Genomic DNA, 20,271 nt, shown 5'->3' with positions numbered 1-20,271 from the left:
ATCAACACAGACTTGTTTGGGGAAGAGATGAGAGACAAGGCCTTTTTGGTTGGCTGCTCCCAGCCTCTGGAACTCTGGAACTCCCTGCTGCCGCCCCCTCTGCTCTCCTTTCACGGACAGGCAAAAACCTTGCTTTCCAAGCATGATTTTAACAAGTAATTGTGCCCAGGTAAACCCCAAGGTGACTGGCAGGGACCCAAGGGCTGGAAGAACTGAGCCCAGACAGGGGTGCTGTCACACCATCATTTCAAAGTATTTGACTATTTCTTCTTTGGAGGGTTTCTGAGTCAATTTTCAGAGTCCAGTGCAAGGATCTTGGATGGAGGATGCCTGGAGGTTGCATCAGCAGCTGCCCAAGTTAATCTGGCCAAAGTGTTACTGTAAAAGTAGCACATGATCATGCCCCACAGCAAAATCCATTCCCTCATTGATCCACTGGTCAACTGTGGCCAACTCAGGAATGCAATGCTGAACGCACAGTAAGAGTGACAGAACTGGGACAAAAAGGAAACAAGAAGACACAGGGGGGTCCCAAGCACCTGGGATCCATAGGAACCCAACTATCCTATTTGTTTTATGTTATTTATCCCCTACCTTCCTTCCAGAACTGTGACCCTAGGCAGCTCTCAAGATGGTTAAAAATCAGAAGGACTTGTAAGCCACCTTGAGATCTTTTGAAATAGAGCAGGATACAGATACTTAATAAATTGTTAATTGAATAAATGCAACTAAAACCACCACAAAATATAATACATTTAAGCTCTTTACACTGTTTTTAAAAAAGCTCACTGAATTAAAATTATTTCAAAGCACATCAGAGAAAGAGCACAGCATTGCCCCATTTGTTAAAAGCCAATTCGTCGGCAGTCAGTGAATTTCCAAAAGCCTGCCTGGATCAAAAGCTCTTTCCTTGTCGATGGGAGGACATCTGGGAAGGGTCGGACTAGCATAGAATCCCTTGCAAGGGGTTTCCAAGGCCTGGAAGCAGCCACCAAGAAGGCCCTCTCTCATATCCTCAGCAAACGTGTCTATGAAGGTGTGGAACAAAGTACCAAAGGAACATTGAGATGAGAAGATCCCAAGGGCCATCCAGTCCAACTCAATTCTGCCATGCAGTAAAACATCATCAAACACCTCCCTGTGGCAGATGGCCATCCAGCCTTTTAAAAACCTCAAATAAGGAGACGCCATCACCCTCCAAGGTAGCATCTTCCACTGTTGAACAGCTCTTACTGTCAGGAAGTTCCTCCTAATGTTGAGCTGGAATCTCTTCTCCTGTAGCTTGAATCCATTGCTCTGGGTCCTGTTCTCTGGAGCAGCAGAAAACAAGCTTGCTCCATCCTCAATGTGACATCCCTTCAAATACTTAAGGAGGCCTGTCATATCACCTCTTAACCTTCTCATCTCCAGGCTAAACACACTGAGGCACGTTACAAACACGCGCATAGTACGCACTCTGCGCGTACTAGGGTTAGGTAGAGCCGTCTCTTCCTCACGGCCCCCAACCCTAGTACGCGCAGAGCGCGTAAGAGATGGTGCCGCCTGTCCACATGGGGGCCGCCATCTTGATGTAGTGGACGCACTGCGTCCGCATGTCGCACCCCAGAAATGACGCGGCGAGTGCGCACTTCGGCACTTGCGGCGTCTCTTCCAGGACGCAGGAAGAAGCGCGATTTTCGCGCTCCTTCTTTGCAGTGTCCAGGAACCGTGCCGTTTGGCTGTTGCAGTTCCCAGACGCAGCAACCAGCAGCGGCACGAGACCACCCCTTTAGGGCGGTCTGTAATGCACCTCAGTTTCCTAGGTTGCTCCTCATAGATCTTGGTGGTTTCTATGCCTTTCACCATTTTGGCCACCTTCCTCTGTACACACTCCAACTTGTCCACATCCCAATTGAATTGTGTTGCCCAGAATTGGACACAGGAGTCCAGGTGAGGTCCAGAGCAGGCTTGCAAGGGGAGAATATGGTCCTGTACCTAGTGTGGACTCCCATCACATAGGGTAGTGGTTCTCAAAATTTGGTCCTCCAGGTTTTATGACTTCAATGTCCAGAAGCACCAGCCAGCTTGACTAATAGGAGTGTGGTGGAGTCTCCTTCTATGGAGGTTTTTAAACAGCGTCTGAATGGCCATCTGTCGGGGATGCTTTGATTGAGAGTTATTGCATGGCAGAAGGGGGTTTGGACTGGATGGCCCTTGGGGTCTCTTCCAACTCTAGGATTCTATTAATATTCAGGGATTCTGGGAGCTGAAACACCAACATTTGAGAACAACTGACACAAAGGTGTATGATTCCTGTAACAGTGCAGCTGCAGCATTTTTGACCCATTAAGGTTTCCAGACATTTGAAGGGATGTCATATTGAGGATGTCATATTGAAGCTTGTTTTCTGCTGCTTCATAGAATAGGACACGGAGCAATGGATTGAAACTGCAGGAAAAGAGAAGAAATGTACAGATGTGTGTGGGATGCTGTATTTCAAAGACCTTCTCATGGGAAAGGAAATAATAACACAATAAAATAATCCCACAACCCCCTCTTCCTTAAAAGAAGAATGGGACTTGGTTATATATTTATTTACAAATGAATAATAGGGAATCCTGTGAAACATTTGTGCAGGTTATTGTTAATGTTAAGCCTGTGTTTGTAGACTATGGCAGTTTTGTCTACAAACATCTTCCTGCTAATACCTACAGTTGTTGAAATAAAGTTCTTTCTGTTTGAATACAGAAGGGACTGGTTTACTGAACTTTAAGGGAAAGGGCAGTTCCTGAGAGTACCTTTCAGCTCCAAAAGCTGGTCGTGGTATTTCTTGCGAAGCTGCACTTCCCGCTGGTAACGCTCCTGCAATGAACGGTTGGCGTGTGACGCCTCATTGATGGCTGAACACATCTGGAGGGAAGGTGAAAGAAAGCGAGGCTGAGTAAGGAGAGAGGCAATGGAGAGAAAAGGCCAAGTGGACTATGGAGGCCCACTCTCCCACTGGACCCTGGAAGGCCACCATCAAGCTACATTCCCAACCCTATCTTCATCTCTGCCACCCTCCTTCCATCTTCCACCATCTTTCTCCAATGATGTAACTATATGGGGGAGGGGGGAACAAATGAAGGATTCATTCTGCATCCCAATGAAATTTTCCTCCCATCCCCTTTTTTTTTCTAGCATTGCAGAGGCAGGCCTTGAAAATCATTCACACTTGGAACTCTTCTTACACTTGCAATCCCTTGCTCCCTTTGCTTTCCCCCTTTCTAAATGCTCAACCAAAGTTTTAAGTAACTGCTGATCTAAGCAGGGTCAGCCCTGGTTAGTACTTGAAGGACAGACCACCAACACATTCCAGGTTCTGTAAGCAATATGTCAGAGGAAGGAACTGGAAATAACACCTTTGAGGATTCCTTGCCTGAAGCCCAGTAAGTGACTTTGGGTGAGTCACATACTCCCAGCCCCAGAAAACCCTGTCATAGAGTTGCATTACAGTCACCATAAGTGGAAAACATTTTGAAGGCACACAATAACAAGGCAATGAATGCAGATGGCCAGATCAGATATCTTCAGCAACAGGTGCAGTTCAAGACATTTCCAGACAGCACCAAAGCAAGATCAGCCAGGATCAGGGACCCTGCATATACCCCATGGCCAATGTCTTCTCATTAAGCCCACAAGGCTCAGCTTGCCCACCATATAATTAGCCAACTCCCAGAATCTCCACTTAACAGGCTGGTGAGAGTGAGGCCCACTGCCTACCATCTTTCCAAGAGTCTCACCTGCCTTCGAGCCTCACTGAGCGCAGCTTCATAACAGTCAGCAAAACTGCGCACTTGTCCACGCAGGCTGCTGTAGTCAGATTTCATGCCTCGGAGAAGAGGCTGGAAGGTGTCGAGACGCTGTTGTATACCTGAAGGAGAATTGGAAAAGGGAGCTTGCTTGATACACTGAGAGCCGGCCCTTCCTCTGTTTTTATCTCATAACAATCCTGCAAAGTAGGATATAAACTAAAACTGTTCACTTCAAAGAAATGAACCGGGACTTCTGAGATCCCTACCCACCTTTCACTCTCTAAAACTCCAGACTTTGGGGATGGGAAATCATAAACAAGGATCACTTTTCTCTCCTGCATGGCATCTGGTGGCATCCATGTCAGCAGAACACTGAAACCATTCCAAGGTTTAGGAGATTATCACATTAGCTTCGCTGCTGGGATAGACGTGGGATGTAACTTTCCTAAGGTGGAACTTATTGCATTCACACATCACCAGGCAGTATGCAGCCGGTATGGAACCCGGGCTTCTCTCTCAGCTTTCCAACAATGAGATATTCCCATTCTTGAAAAGATGTGGGACAGGCCCAGAGAAGCCAGCATTGCATACAGGCTGCAGGCTATCCTGGCAGCACCAGTGCTATTCAACATCTTTATCAATGACTTGGATGACAGAATTGGGGGCATAGTTATCAAATTTGCAGATGATACCAAATTAAGAGGAGTAGCAGGGTGGTTGGACTGGATGGCCCTTGGGGCCTCTTCCAACTCTTACGATTCTATAAACTCCTTAGATTAGACATCATATGAGTTCTCCAAGGTGCTGAAAGTACTTTAGGGATAGTGTTCTGCACCTTGGAGAATGACTTTAACATCCTGGAATGAATTTCCAGTACCGTTGACATGGAGTCCACCAGCCACTACTGCTGCCCACTCTCCAGAGGTGGAGAGCATGGAGGTTGGAGGAACATGCCCCAGATATCTTGTTCAGCCCTTCACCCACCCACTACCTGCCAGCTGCTGGCGCAGATGCTGGAGGTGTTGCTCAGAGCACTGAGAGGCCTCCCGGACAGCTTCTTCCTTCCGCGCCTCCAACTGGTTGATCTCACACAGCAGTTCTTGGTGCAACCCTGCAATTTCAGACTCATAGGCAGAGATCTGTCAGGGACACAAAAAGAGAAAAGAGATTCCACCTAAACATTACAGTAAGAGCTGTTCAAAAGTGGAACACACTCCCTCGGAGAGTGATGGAGTCTCCTTTATATGCATTTGTTCAGTCTTGTCTTTCCTCCTAAGGCCACCCTTCAACACTCCTTTTCTGTCTCTCTGGACAACATTTCCATTCAACCAGTCCAGCAAGCCCGCAGTCTTGGTTTCATCTTTGATTCTTCTATGTCGTGTATCCCTCAGATCCAGACCACAGCCAAGGCTTGTAGATTCTTTTTGAACAATATTGCCAAAATCCAACCATATCTCTCCGCCTCTACTGCCAAGATCCTGGTCCATGCCCTAATGGTCTCACAACTGGATTATTGTTAACGTCCTCCTGGCTGGGCTTCCTCTTTCTCACCTCCGTCCTTTAATCTCTGTTCAGTGTTCAGCTGCACGCATTATCACTTCCACCCACCGCTCTGACCACATCTCTCCTGTGTTGGCATCCCTTCACTGGCTCCCCCTCCCTTTCCTCATTCAGTATAAGCTCCTGCTGTCGACATTTAAAGCCCTCCATGGGCTGCCTCTCCTTACTTATCAGACCTTCTTTCACCTTCCTACTAGGGCCCTCCGTTCTGGTAGTCAAGGTCTGCTGTCCCAGCCCAGGATTTCCTCTGCCCCATCCCGGATTCGCCCCTTTTCATTCACTGTCCCTCACTCCTGGAACCTTTTTCCTCCACAAGCAAGAGTCATCACTTCTTTAACCAGCTTCAAAACAGAGTTGAAGACCATCCTGTTCAGAGAAGCCTCCAGGCATTGCATAATTGTCACTTGCTATTTGATGCTCCTTTGTTGCCTGTTTTATTGAATCATTTCCTGTATTGCTATGTCCTCCCTCCAGTCCATCTCCCCTGATCCAGGCCTCGGAGGTAGAGAAGAACTGTTGGCCCTCATCCCCTTCCCCTTCTCCTTTTGTGTCCTGTCTTTTTAGATTGTAAGCCTGAGGGCAGGGAACCGTCCAATTAAAAAGGTTGTATGTACAGCGCTGTGTAAATTTACAGCGCCTTATAAATAAAGGTTAATAATAATAATAAAATAATAAAGTTCCTTTTTTGCAAAAGACATTGTAGCATAAGCTTTCATAGATTCAGTCTACTTGGTCTACTTCCTTGATGCAAGAGGAATGAAAGAATCAAGGGCAGCCTTTGTTGAGAGCAAGGACACTGGGAGGAGCTTCCTGAGAGTAAGGGCTGTTTGAGATTTTGGTGGAGTCTCCTTTTTTGGAGGTCTTTAAGCAGAGCCTGGATGGCCAATCTGTTGGGGATGCTTTGATTGAGAGTTCCTGCATGGCAGAATGGGGTTGGACTGGATGGCCATTCTTGGGGTCTCTTCCCACTCTATGATTCTATGATTCTATGATTCTATGACAAGGCGCTCTGACATTCAGCTTCATAGAGGCAAATGTGCTAGAGCTGTAGGACACAACTCAAACCCAGGGCTGCCTTACCTTGTGGCGCAGGCCAGCAGCCACCTCCTCGGAGCTGTGAAGTTGCTCTGTCAGCTGTTGGCATTGCTCCACTTGGCAGGAGAGCTGCTCCATCAAGGCCCGGTTCTGCTCCTCGGCTTCTGCCACAGCCTGCAGGGTTTGAGGGGAGTCCACCTCCACAGTCTGGGTGATGTACTGGGAAAGGGGACCAGCAAGGAAAAGAGAGGTCAGGTGGGAACAATATCACTTTTTGGACTACATGTTGACTATGAGATTCTGGAAACTGTAGTCCAAAAAAAAAAAGTAGTAGTTTTCCCAAGCTCTACTTCTGAATCTGCTGTAAGAAAAATTCTCTTGGAACTCCCTGCTATGCGCATTGCCTTCCAACTGTCCTGATTTGGTAGAGACAGTCCAAATTAATCCTCTGCCATCCCACTTGTCCAGCTGCTTTTAAGATGTCCCAGTTTCCCTCTCCTCCTCCAACCCCACTTTCCCCCCTTATCCTCAGCTTACTTCCATTGCTGCAAACTGAGTTCAATGTGCAAAAGTTAAATTGGTTGACTTCATGGAAATAGATAAATTAACACAAATGCTGCAAAAGAAAAGTATAGAAAAATTCAAAACGTACTGGAATCTTTTGATTTGTTACCTAGAAAACAAGTGGAGGCAAAACTGGACGAATGGTCCAGATTAAACAAAATCTGAAAAATGTATAGAAATACAGGTTTGAAAAACACCAATTTATAAATATGATGGTTTGGTTAAAATTATGTGGAATTAATCTCTGTACATGTGATAATTTACAGGGAGAAAAACCTATACAATAATTAATCAGGTAAACTTGAGAAGTAAGGAAGTTTTGTTTGAAAGGTGTAATTTTTTATTGTTTAGAATAGGAATTTATGTTTAGTTAGGTTGTATGTACTGTACTGTTGAATGTGTGCTATGGATGTCATGCTTTTATGTTTCATAATACAGATTAAAAATAAAGTGCAAAAGAAGTTTGCGCTCCATTCACTCAGCAAGAAGGAGAGGAGAAGGTGAGGCAGAAGTTGCCCTTCCCAGCAGGTTCAGGCAAAAGCAAACTTCTGCAGCCACTCCTCACTCATGCGTTCTTCCTCATTAATAACATTTGCCATATTGACCCGTGGCATCACTAGGCTTGCGTCACCTGGTGCGGTAAATCATGGTCTCCCTTTCCCCATTGACCTTCTTCCCTACCACACCATGCAGAATCCGTAGTAATATTTTTGTACTAATGTTACTCATACATCATAATTCACATCTATCACTGAATGTAACAGCAATGGTTGTGACATAAACAACTATCAAAATTAAAATTACAGTTTGCGGCTGTGACTTTGGTGGAAATGATTATTCATGGATTTGATTAATATGTTCTCTCTAGGAACCTCTAGGTCCTCCTGTGTGACTCTGAGGAAGGTAACCATAGAGTCACGCTGGAGGACCTGGAGATTCCTAGAGAAAACACCTCTGTAGGCACTTGCAGGTCCTCCAGCATTGAGTCTATGGTCAGATTCCAGAGGATGTTGAACACAGAATTGTGTTGGAGAACCTAGAAAACCCTAGAGAGGTGTTCTCTCCATTTAAAAAATAGTGTTTTTAGTTGCAGTTTATCCACTTTCACAGGGGCCCTGTGCCACTAACCCCAGTGAATGTGGACAGTCCACTGTATTCCTCTCAATTATAATCGCATATGCACAGCCTAAATGTATTTACATGTACATAGGTCCATGAAAATTTGGTAAGATGGGATGCTTTTAATTATAATTAATTTTGAATTTTAGGGGAAAGGGCTTTTTAGACCTAGGGTCTCTCTCCTCTCTTCCCAGTCAGCCTCCTCCCACTCCTGCCATCTCTTCAGTGTTTTAAAAGGATAAGGTGAATGCCACATTTCTGCCAAAAGGCAGATGTTTGGAGAGAAGTGGTGTTGCTCCTCCTAAGGGTGTCACTTGGTGCACTCCACACTCTCTGCACCCCCCGAGTGATGTCCCTGAGAAGTGACCACACTCTGATGTGGCTTGACTACACCTGTCTTGATTTTCACCTGTGAAATACTGGAAGGTATGCACATGGGTTGTGCCTGCCCTGTAGTGCACACAAAGGGAACTGCAATTGCACTCACCTGTATCTCAGGTGGGCAGCTCTTTTGGGCCTCTAGAGAGAGCTGGAGCCCGCGCAGGCGTTCGTCCAGATGGCGCACCTCCTCCTCCTTGCGCCACTGTAGCCTGTCCATCTGGGCTTCCAGGCCCACCAGCTCTTCCACCTTCTGTTGCAAGGTGGTCTCCAGCCGCTGGACCTTGGTCCGTAGGTCCTCGTTCTCCTGGCAGGAAAGAGCCCTGAGGTTAAGTCAATGCCCCCTTCACCAACGCCATGTTTGCAGAGTGAGGGGCACCCTGGCATTACAGTGGCAGCTTTGCACCTCCCAAGGCAGGGCTAGGCCACTAATGGGGACTAGGTGGTCACCTTCTTCACCCCAGCAGACCTTGGGGAGCCAATCCCAGCAGCATCTCCTCGTGAAAAACAATTCAATTTGAAGTCAAAGGTTTTCATGGCCAGCATCTATAATTTTTTGCGGGTTTTTCGGGCTCTCTGGCCACGTTCTAGAAGAGTTTATTCTTCACATTTCACCTGCAATGCGTCTGGTATCTTCAGAGAATGCTGGCATGGAAGAGAGTTTTGTGTGTGTGTGTACGTACACACACACACACACACACTGTGTGATCTTTGGTTGGAAGAAAGTGATTTACCTGTTAATCAGTGTGTTGGTCTGCTGTTGACTATCAAGGCTTCAGGGTGTCTATTTAGTCAGTGATCTAGGGTTGCCATAACCCGGCTGCAACCGGGTTTTTCCCGGTTTTGGCGGCACCTGCCCGGTCACGGCACGGGTGCAGCCAAAAACCGGGAAAAGCTCGGTTGCAGCGGGGTTGCTAGGCAACCCTGGGGCCTCGCTGCCCTCCTCCTCCTCCATCGTGCATGGCCGCGCGGAGAAAAAGGAGGGCAGTGAGGCCTGGGGCGGAGGAGGCTGCAGGGAGGCGGCGCCTCTTGGGCGCAGCCGTGCCAACCACCCACCACCCTGAAGCCTCCTCCCTCCTTCCTGGCCTCCACGGGGGCCAAGAAGGAGGCGAAGCCCCGGCCATCGCCGGCGGCCTGCTCGCCTCCTTCCTGGTCCCCGTGGGGGCCAGGAATGAGGCGAGGCCCCGATCCTGGCCTTCGATCGCGGCGAGGCCCGGGGCCCAGGCAGGGAGGGAAAGCCTCCTTAAGTGGAGGCTTTCCCTCGCCGCTTGGCCTCCGCTCCCTGCCGCGATCGCAAGGGAAAATGTAGGACAGAATTTTCAAATGCAGGACACATTTTGTGTGTCCTACATTTGAAAAATTTGTCCTACATTTTTCCCAGTTTGGAGGTCCGGCACTATGGCAACCCTACAGTGATCCATTGACTGCTGGGAAAACCCTCTCACCCGGGTGGTTTTCAGCTGCATGTTTTCACTTTTGATTTTGGAGTTTTTGAGGATTGGTAGGCAAATCTTATTTACTCTAAAGGTTTCTTCTTTCCTGGTGAAGTTGTCCAGGTGTTTGTGAATTTCAATGGCTTCCCTGTGCATTCTGACCTGATAGTTGTTGGCATGGTCCAGAATTTCAGTGTTTCCAAACAGCATTTTCTGCTCAGGATGGTTTTTTATAACATGTTCTGCTACTGCTGATTTTTCTGGCTGACCAAGTCTGCAGTGTCTCTAATGTTCCTTGATTCATGTTTGAACACTGCATTTGGTGGACCCTACAGAGACTTGTCTGCAGCTGCATGGAACTGGAACACCTGGACTGGGCTCTACAGGCAAATGGTTCTTCCAGCTCATATAACAGAAGGGCTGCCAGACCCAGAAAAACCCAGAGGAGTGAAGACAATCACCCGAAGGCAAGAGTGTTGGCCAGTTTAGGGTGGCCTCAACTTGCTTGAGGAAGAGAGAAAAAGCAAGGAAGGTCTCACCTTGACCAGGAGGGCCGGGGGCTGAGCGGACACAGTGGCCAGCTGCTGCAAGAGGCCCTGGGTGATGGTCAGGCTCTGCTTCAGCCCCTCATTCTCCACTGTCAGGTTATGGATCCGCTTCTCCGAGTCTGTGATTCCCTGCCCAGGAAACAAAACACAAAGGCTTATGGAGGGAGGAATTAACTAATGGTGTCCCTAGGGTTGGTGTCACCCAGTGAAGTAACTCATAGTGAAAGTTACTATGAAAGTGGCTATGAATAAGTGGGAGTTCTGGTTTCCCACTCCAAAGAAAGAAGACCTGCAGGTTCTAAAAGTTGACATCCCACAAATAGTGAAAAGGGAGAATCTGTCCAGGGCAATCTAGGATCTGTAGTCCTCCCAAAAATTAAAAATAGAGATTTGGGGTGTTATAATCCACCTGTAAACTATTTCCTTAACCATCATTGCAAAGCCAACACACATCGTCATATTTATCATCTCCACACAGCTAAGTGGCACAATCCACAGAGAGGAAGACACAGTGGCGGCAGTGACTCTTTCCCTTCCCTCCGTGGTCTGACTTCTCTATTCTTCTCTGTCTCTTTTGCTCTCTCCAACGCTGCAACCACCATCGCTGCCTCCTCTGGGCTGGTCAGCCATGAGGTCCATCAGTGCCAGCACCTCAACAGTGTGGTCAAAGGCAGTAGCCATAGCAGTGCAAGCTGCCCTAGACTGCACAAAAGGTACATACAGTATTTTGGTGTCAACTTTTCTGATAGTGTCACCCAGTGTGGTAAGCATTCCCCACACCTCCTTAGTGACGCCACTGAAATGGACCCACCTGAATGAAAAGGTGGGAGAGAAGCAACAGTAAGGGTAGGCAACTGTCAGAAGATAAGAGGTTACAATGGCATCCCAAAGGACCTTGGGAGGTGGTGACTCCCAACCCCTGGTTTTAGTCCCCCCCCCACTGACCCCTAGCTTATTGACTACCAGGTCACTTCCTACTTAAAATGGCTCTGTTGGGGGTCACAGGTGGTCCACTGGCCAAACATTCCCCACCCCTGACCTATAGCAAGTTTCCTCAACCACGGAAAATATTAGAAGTTGCAAAGTTTCCAGACGTGTAATCGTCTTAGTCTTCTGGGGTCTCAGGCTGCAAAAACAATCCGAGGACCACTCCTGATTTGAATATAGCATGTACCCCACTCCTCATTAGGAGGAGGACTAATAGGGCTAGGTGGGCAGTGCTCTATCTGCCCAAAATGTAGGATCACCCCTTGCTCCTTTGGCTTTCCCTGTTGGGGAGACAGGTAGGATGGCTGAACATTCCTCACCGTTCCCATGCGAAGCCGTGCCAGTTCCTCCTCTCGCTCTTGAATCTGTTGCTTCAGATGCTGGATCTGCCAGAAAAAAAGAAATTAAGTATATCACCCTTTCTGTGTTTTGGTCTCCACACAAAGGAGGCCAGAGAGCAGCAGAAGGCGGGTAGTTAGCCATCAGATGCTCTTGATTATGGGTGCATCCACACTGTAAAAATAATGCTGTTTGACACCACATTAAGTGCTATAGCTCCATCCTATGGAATCCTGGGATTTGCAGTTTTACATGGTCTTAAGCCTTCTCTCCCCATTAGCACTGCTGCCTCATCAAACTACGACTCTCAAGATTTTGTAGGATAGAGCCATGGCAGTTAAAAGTGGTGTCAAGCTGAATTATTTCCACAATGTAGATGGACCCATGCTTCCAGACCTGGATTGGTTTATATTCCTTAGATTCTTCTATAGCTTTGTCTTTTTCTACCTCCTGAATCTTGATGTTGCTTAATGAACTGGCTTTCATCCTAGGACTAATAGTGACTTGCTACAGACTGCCAAAATAAAGCTGCTTCAGGTCTCTTTGGAGGTATGCTATTTAAATGATGCATGGGTCCTAAGAGTCCGGAGGTTGCGCCAAAGCCACACTCCATTCCTAAGCACTGGAATGCAGCTTTGGTGCAGCTTCCGGATTCTTAGGATGCACATATCATTTAAACAGCATACATCCAAAGAGACCTGAATCAGCTTTATTTTGGCAGTCTGTAACAGGCCTTTGACTCCCTTCTCCTAATATACTGGCTGGTGATGAACTTGGCTTCTCTGACTACAACTCACTTACATACCCTGATTGTGACCAGCTGCATCCCATGGTGCTTAATGACAGAGTAACACACCCAATAGGGACCTTAACTTTTTCAGACTCTAGTGTCCACAATACAAAATCCACCTCTGATCTCACCTGATGGTGGAAACTGCCAGCCAGCCGCTCCTTCTCTTTCTCGCGTTGTTCTGCCTGCTGCCTGAGACCCACCACCTCCTCTTCCAGCTGACTTCTTTCCCCTTGGAGGACATTGATGGACTCCACCAGTTGATGGACGCCTGCTGGGGCCACTGGGTAGAGCAGGCAGGCGGAGGGCAGCTTCACACCTGGCCAGAGGAGAGAGCACCTGTGTTACATCGTGAGCACATGGAGGCATAGGCGAGCCAGAGTTTTGTGAGCATGCTCCATGGGTGGGGCCTTGCTTGGGTAGGCAGAGGATGAAAAGATCATTCAAAAAGATTTAGAAATGTGCCATAATTCACCCTCTAGAGCAGGGGCATCACTAAGAGAGTGCGGGGAGTGCATAATGCACTGGGTGACACCTCACAGTGGAGATGTCTTCCTTCCCATGTGGAGTGTACAATGCATCTCTCCTCAGGTGGACCATTATTATTATTATTATTATTATTATTTATATCCCACTTCTCTGGTTGGACTGAGACATCTACCAATAAGAGTAAAATACAATACAGAATACAATAAAATACTCAATAAAGCCCATTTTCCTCCCTCCAACACAACACTTAAAATACCCAATTAACAGTGACAATGCTAAATAATATCTAATAATAAAATAACAGAAGACAATGGGATTCCTGGGTGTAAATTAATCTGGAAAGTCAAATCAGGGAAGGCTTGTCCACAGAGATCTGTCTTGACAGCTTTTTTAAAGCCGCCAAGACTGTCGATGTTCCAGATCTCTTCCATGATTCCCAGAGACTGATGGTCCTGGGAAGGACCTGGTCTACCCAACTAGAAGTGGCAAGGAGGCCAGCTGTCAGCATGCTGTGCTGGACCCCTTCGGGACTTGCAAACAAGGCAGTCCCTTTTTTGTGTCTTGGTCCACCAGCTGTTGGTGGCAAGTAGACAGGAGCCTTTCTCTTCCCAGTCTGCTCCTTAGGGACCATTGGCCTGGTGGCTCTGAGCCTGTGGCTAACAGCATGAGGGGTTATCACCCTGCGGTGATGCCAACCGTAGTGACGCCAATGCTCTGGAGACCAACAATTCAGCAGGAGAGGAGGAGGCAGATTGCCAGGAATCCGCAGCTCTGATAACAATGCTCTTTCTGAGTCTAAAGACCCAGGGGTTGAGCAATGAGAGGACAAAGGAAGATTGTGCTGCTCTCAAAAGTTGTTAAGTAGGAGATGCTGACCTAACTAGGCAGCTGAGGTCTTCAAGCGGCTGCCTATAAATCTCCCAACCACTCTCTGGCCCTTGTTGCTTTTAACTCTGCAGGGAAAATCGGAAGGCAGTTGGGAAAGAGGGAGACTGCACTGCAGGTGGATTAAGCCCATCAAACAAGCCAGGCCTGCCCTGAGTGTGAAAGACCAGAGCAGGGCTGTGGATGACCAGGGACCGTGGAGGTCTTTCCTTCAGAGGGTCACCTACTCTCTGTTGTAGGAACCTGGAGTATCCAAGCTTGGGCTCACCTCCATGCATCTTCTCCAGGAGACCTTGCTGCTCTGAGATGATGCGCTCCAGACTCTCGATGAGGATGAGCTTGTCCTTCACCCGCTGCCTGCATGCCCTCTTCAGCCCACGCAGCTGCTTCCGCCTCCGGCTCTCTTCCTTCCGCAAGCGGGAGCGATACTCACCTGCCTTCTCCTGCAGCTGCTGCAGCTGGGAGTAGTGCTCCAGGAAGGAGAGGAGGTGGGACATCACTGAGACCAAGGGGGATTCTGGGGACTGGTGGGAGAGGAGCCACAGGGAGACCCAGGACCAGAGGAGGAGCAGGCATGGAAAGAAAGAGAGGAGACAGAACGTGAGCGGCTTGCCCATATCCCCCAACTGTCCCATTCTGGCAGCGACAGTTCTGATTAATCCTCTGCTGTCCCATTTTTCCAACTGCTTTTGAAATGTCCTGGTTTCTCTCTCCTCCTCCCACCTTTGTCAACAGCTTACTTCAAATGCTGAAAACTGAGTTCAAAGTGCAAAAGTAGAGGTTGTTCCCACTATGGTTTAAACCGGATCGTGATCCGATTTAAACCACTATGGTTCCCACTTAATTCGAATCCTTGAAGCAATTTGGAAAGGGGGGGGCATGGTTTTTAAGACACTGGCAAAATGGGGTGTTTTCTGGGCTGAATCGATTTATTTGGAAATAAATCGATTCAGTCCAAGTGGGAACCAGGCAGAACTGAATCGGATTTTAATCCTCCCTGATTCCCACTGGCAGCGGCTTCCCCGGCCTCCATGGCTGCTCCGTACTCTGTCCTCCCGGCCTGCCTCTCTCCTTCCGCCCTGGCCTCTCCTCCGTCCCCGGTATGGCTTGGAAGAACAGAGGGAAGCATGGCAGGGAAGACGCGGCTGTCGCCTCCTGCACCGATTCTTGAAACCGGCGCAAACATAGTGGGAACCATGCTGTTTGCTGAATCAGTTTCAGGAATCGGTTCAGGAATTGAATCAAGAGATAAGTGGGAATGAGGCTGAAGTTTACTGTATATACTCCACTATAATTCGACCTCATGTATAAATTGAGGACAGGTTTAGGGGCCAAAATTATGGATTTTGATATGACCTGTGGATAAGTCGAGGGTCAAACTTAGAGTCATGTAACAAAGCATCTAAAGGATGAGGCAAAGGAAAACAATGCCAAAGAACTTATAAAATTCCAGCAGCCATAACTTTGGACTCATTTTAAAGGTGGGATGGATGAGAGAATAGAGGGAGGTCAGTGCTTCCAGGACAATTTACACTCTTGCCTTTCATCAGGAGGTGGTTCCCTTTTTTAAAAAATGAGAGTTAAAGTACAGTACCTACATTGACCCATTAATAAGTCAATTCAGGGTTTTTGGGTCAATTTTGTGACCTAAGTTTCTAGACTTATGCAAGAGTATATACAGTACATCCAATTAACTCAATGCAGGAAGAAGAGAGGAAGGGACAGAACCTATGATAAAATGAGGGTAAGCAGAGTGTTTTGGTTTAGTGGAAAATGAGACTCCATCCGGCTTAAGATTTGAATTTAGGTGTGCTTTAATTAGGCATTGCTTATGCTGGCTCTTTAGTCCTGACAACACATATCTGTGGTGGACATCTAGAGTTCTGAATAAAGCTTTTCTGTTGTATTGCTGAAAGCTTGGATTTATGGATTAATGTGATAGGATGGAAGATGGAGATTTCTTTATTTTACTTTTTAACCCTGCTACAGCTAATCCCCCCTCTGCCCCCCCTTGTCTTCTGTACAAATCTTAAATAGGACCAGAGCAAATTAGGGGTAAGGAAGGTGGTAACCATTTACCGTTTTGCTTGGGGACTCCATTTCTGCCAGCACCATCTTTGCAGCTGCCTCTTGCTTCAGCGACCGGAACTCAGTGAGCGGAGTGGGGGCATCCCCCAAGTGAAGGCCTTCCTCCTCTTCCTCCTCCTCTTCCTCAGTGCTGCTCCCTCTGTCACTTTCTGAGCTGCCTGCCAAAGAACAAAACCTTTTGGCAAGTGGGAAATGCCCCAAATTTCATCATTTTCTCTTTGGGAGCCATCCCAAGATGGGAGGTCCACCCTCTTCAATGCTCACATTTCAACCTCCAACCCGCCATTAAAGGGGAAAACTATGAAGTCTCCATGGCACACATTGCTCGATACGTTCAGGGCACCACCCAAGGAGATCTCATTTGGAAACCCTCTTTGGGTGCATAGAAACAATATAGTTTGACAACACTTTAAGAGCTGTAGCCCCATCATATGGAATCCTGGGATTTGTCACTTTACAAGGTCTCTAGCTTTTTGTGCCCAAGAATGCTGGTGCCTCACCGAACTACCCATTTTAGGATTCTGTAAGAATGACCCATTTTAGGATTCTGTGGGATGGAACCACAGCAGTTAAAGTGGTGTCAAACTGCATTCTTTCTACAGAGCAGGTGGAAACTCAGTGGGATCCAAGAGTTGCTTGGCCAAAATTTCTACACAAAGAGCAGAGCGACGACTTCCGGAATCTTTGTTGGCTGGAGGATTCTGGAAGTGATTCATAGAACCATACAATCATAGAATCATAAGAGTTGGAAGAGACCCCAAGGGCCACCCAGTCCAACCATGCAGTCCTGCCATGCAGGAACTCACAGTCAAAGAATCCCCATTGACAGATGGCCATCTGCTTAAAGACCTCCAAAGAAGGAGACTCCACCACACTCCAAGGGACATTGTCCAAAAATATATATTTATATGTAACTTTCCCAAGCTCTGGGAAAGAGCTGCTCACTCCTGTTGGCTTTCCTGTTGCTGGCGCCGCAGCCATTTCATTCCACATGTTAGTCCCTTCCTTAAAGGAACTCTCCAAGAGGCTTAACTTATTTAAGAACTGGAATTCAGCACCTTAACCAGCTCCTTTGAATTGTGAGTTAAAACCTGGAGTGTTTTCCTAATCATGCCAAGTGACCTGGAAAACAGGAGTCGCCGTTGCCAGATTCATGGTGCAGATAGATCCAACTTGTATTGGTTGGCTGAGCTGTGGAAACTGGTCCCACCACCCTGCATCCTCTGCCCTGGTGTTCACACTCTGGCTCCCAATAGTTCCCAAATCTAGCAAGTGCAGTTAGGCTATTGTACATCTACTATTGTTCTTCACACATGGGGAAAGCCCTGTGTTGGGCTTCCCAGGTAATGGTGGCAGCAAGCACTGGCTATTGGGCCAACTAATAATTCTGGGCTTTGGGTGATTGACTACATACTGTCCAGCTCTGTCAGTTCCTTCCAGAGGTCCTTGCGCTGTGGTTTCTTGGTCCTCTTTGGTGGCTCCACAGGAAAAGCTTTGAGGCCCTGTGTGAGATAAGCATGGAAGGAGACATGGATCAGCACCGCTCTGCAGAGAGTCTACATACCATTCACTGGGATCCTGCAGGGCTACTTTATAGATGAATATTGAAATGACATTTCTAAAGTGTTTTCAAGCTGTGGATGCTTGATTTTGAGGATACACAGATTTTAAAGAAGTCACCCTCTCTTAGCTTGAGAGGAAGGTGATGACAGATGTCCTGTGAATTAATCTTGCCATGAAAACCCCAAGAGAAAGGGAGAACAGGGTTTGAATCCCTGTTTAGCCTTGGAAACCCACTAGATGACCTTAGGCAAGACATAGGCTGCATCTTGTTGTTGTTGTCATGTACCTTCAAGTCATTTCTGACTTACGTGACCCTAAGGAGAATCTATCCTGGGGTTTTCTTGGCAAGATTTGTTCTGAAAAGGATTGCCACTGCTGTCTTTGAGGCTGAGAGAGTGTGACTTCCCAGGGTCACCCTGTGCATTTCATGGTCAAACTGGGAATCAAAATCTGCTCTCCAGAGTTGCTCAAGCCACTACATCACACTGGCTAAGGGTTGCATCTTCACTACAGAATTAATGCAATTTGACACCACTTTAATGGCTATGGCTCAATGCTATGGAATTCTGGGATTTGTAGTTGTGTTAGATATTTAGCCTTCTCTGTCTGAGCACTTGGGTGTTGCAATAAATGACAAATCCCAGGATTCCATAGGATGGGGTCACAGTAGTTAGAGTGGTGTCAAACCGCATTAATAATGCAGTGTGGCAGCAGTCATACTCACTCAGCTTCAGACGATGGCCGTGGCAAACGTTCTCTGAAGAAATCTGGCCAAGAAAACCCTAAGAAAGTGGGTTGTCACAGATAACTACAGCCCTATGGAGTCCTCCTAAGCAATGAGCATGAGTAAAAAGCCCATTGAGTAACACCACGTTTGCTGTTCCCTTCTGAGAAATGTGTCAGTCTGTCCTTGCTGCAAATAAAGGGAGGGAATAGGAAGGATCCTTCTAAAGTTCTTTTTTCCTAGCAGCAAGCGACAAGACTCGCACCCAGAGCTCAGGGCACGTTTGTTTCTTGGAGGGGGAAAAGGACAGTATAGGTGGTGTTAGGCAATGCTTGAAGATACAATGCAAAGGTCAAAACAGGTTTTTTCCCTTGATTTCAACACAATGGACAAATGAAAGTAATAATTTAAGTGCAGATTCAGTCAAGGGTTTGTGGCACCACATTTGCTGTCCTTTTTCATTAAAATGCTTTGTTGGCTTGCAATGTTAAGTATTTGTCTTCCTCGGAGTTCTATAAATACATTGCAAGCCAACAAAGCATTTTAAGAAAGATAAGTTCAGCAGAAAAATACAGCTGAGTATATAAGAGCAGTTTGAGTGTTGGACTACGGCTCTGGAGATCGGGGTTAGATGTCTAGTTTGGCTGTGAAACCCATTAAGTGACCCTGAACAAGTCACGCTCTCTCAGCCGCAGGGGAAGGCAATGGCGAACAACCACTAAACAAATTTTACCAAGAAAGATTAGGGTTGCCATAAGTCGGAAACAACCTGAAGACACACAACAGCAACAAATATTTATTTATATATACTCGGCTCTAAGTCGACTTCGTGTATAAATTGAGGGCAGATTTTGGGGCCAAAATTAGGGATTTTGATATGACCCAAGGATAAGTCAAGGGTAAAACTTAGGGGCATGAAATAAAGGAAAAGGGAAATGATGCCAAAAAACTTACGCAAAAAGGCCTAACTGTTTCTGCTCACAGTAAAGGTGGGGTGGATGAGAGAGCAGGGTTGGGTTAATGCTTCCACGGCAAATGATATTCTTGCCTTTCACAGAGGATGGTTCCTTTTGATATAAGACTTAAAGGACTACTTACATTGACTCATAGGTAAGTCGGCTCTCTTTTTGGGGGGGGCAATTTTTTGACTAAAATGTCTAGACTAATACGTGAATATATACAGTAATAGACAAACACACACACACTTGATCCTTCCCTTCAGAAGATGCCATGGCACAGCTTGTCTTAACAAGTGCAATTGGAAAGCTGCCGGCCAGCATCTCGTCTTGCAATATTGCAAATGCTCCATGCTCCCAGATTTTATGCCAATGTAGTCACTTGGCTCAGCAGCACCCAAGAAAGTATTGAGGCACACAGCCAAACACAGCCTGGCAAAGGAGGCTGGTATGAAGCCTTGTTAAAATGGCCAGGCACTTGCTTGTGTTGGGTTTCTTAGGAAATCATGACTTTGCCCACGTGAGGCCGCACACCAATGCCACATACGCCACTTTCTTTTTCGACTGTGCCCATTCCCAGGCTGCTTCCCTTCCCCTCCTTTCCAACTGATAATTTTGACGCTTCACTTCCCTTTGTAATTAGGACCTTTATTCCTGGCACCAAAGAGCAACAGGCCTGGTGCCAGGACCACCAACCATCACGCTTCTGCTCTTGAAACAGCCTGGGAAGCATGCAAATGGAAGCAGTGCCTTCTCCCCCTCCATCTTTCTTTGCTGAGGCAGCAGAAACTTGGAAGACTGTTTTCTTTCTTAGATCCCATGATGCAAGGCTCAGCCGGGGGCAATCTTCCGCTTGCACATATTAAAGCAGCAGAATGCTGGCAAGTGCAAAATGAACAATAGTGAATTCTCTTCCCGTCTTTCATATCTTATTTTTATGTGCCCACGCATAGACATACATGCACATCATTTCCCTTGTGGGAGGACCTTCAAACAGCTGTGGCTGCCCGGCCATCCTGATGGGGAAGATGCAGCTCTGT

The 20,271-nt window shown here is 47.1% G+C and overlaps 1 protein-coding gene across 1 annotated transcript in view; it reads right to left on the bottom strand.

Moving 5' to 3' along the window:
- The window catches only part of KIFC2 (kinesin family member C2), a 38,502-nt gene that overhangs the window by 13,386 nt on the left and 4,845 nt on the right, over nt 1-20,271 (bottom strand). Inside the window, exons 2-12 of the mRNA XM_042465995.1 lie at nt 17,403-17,490; nt 15,980-16,146; nt 14,169-14,424; nt 12,658-12,845; nt 11,718-11,783; nt 10,402-10,539; nt 8,539-8,736; nt 6,414-6,587; nt 4,765-4,912; nt 3,762-3,892; nt 2,778-2,889 (exon numbers count right to left, since the gene is read on the bottom strand). Of these exons, the coding sequence (XP_042321929.1) occupies nt 2,778-2,889; nt 3,762-3,892; nt 4,765-4,912; nt 6,414-6,587; nt 8,539-8,736; nt 10,402-10,539; nt 11,718-11,783; nt 12,658-12,845; nt 14,169-14,424; nt 15,980-16,146; nt 17,403-17,490 (1,666 nt within the window). The remainder of the gene's footprint in view (nt 1-2,777; nt 2,890-3,761; nt 3,893-4,764; nt 4,913-6,413; nt 6,588-8,538; nt 8,737-10,401; nt 10,540-11,717; nt 11,784-12,657; nt 12,846-14,168; nt 14,425-15,979; nt 16,147-17,402; nt 17,491-20,271) is intronic.

Source organism: Sceloporus undulatus, chromosome 4, assembly GCF_019175285.1.
Source record: "Sceloporus undulatus isolate JIND9_A2432 ecotype Alabama chromosome 4, SceUnd_v1.1, whole genome shotgun sequence".
NCBI lineage: Eukaryota > Metazoa > Chordata > Lepidosauria > Squamata > Phrynosomatidae > Sceloporus > Sceloporus undulatus.
Note: the sequence above shows the minus strand (reverse complement) of the source record. Positions and strands in the feature narration are given on the sequence as shown.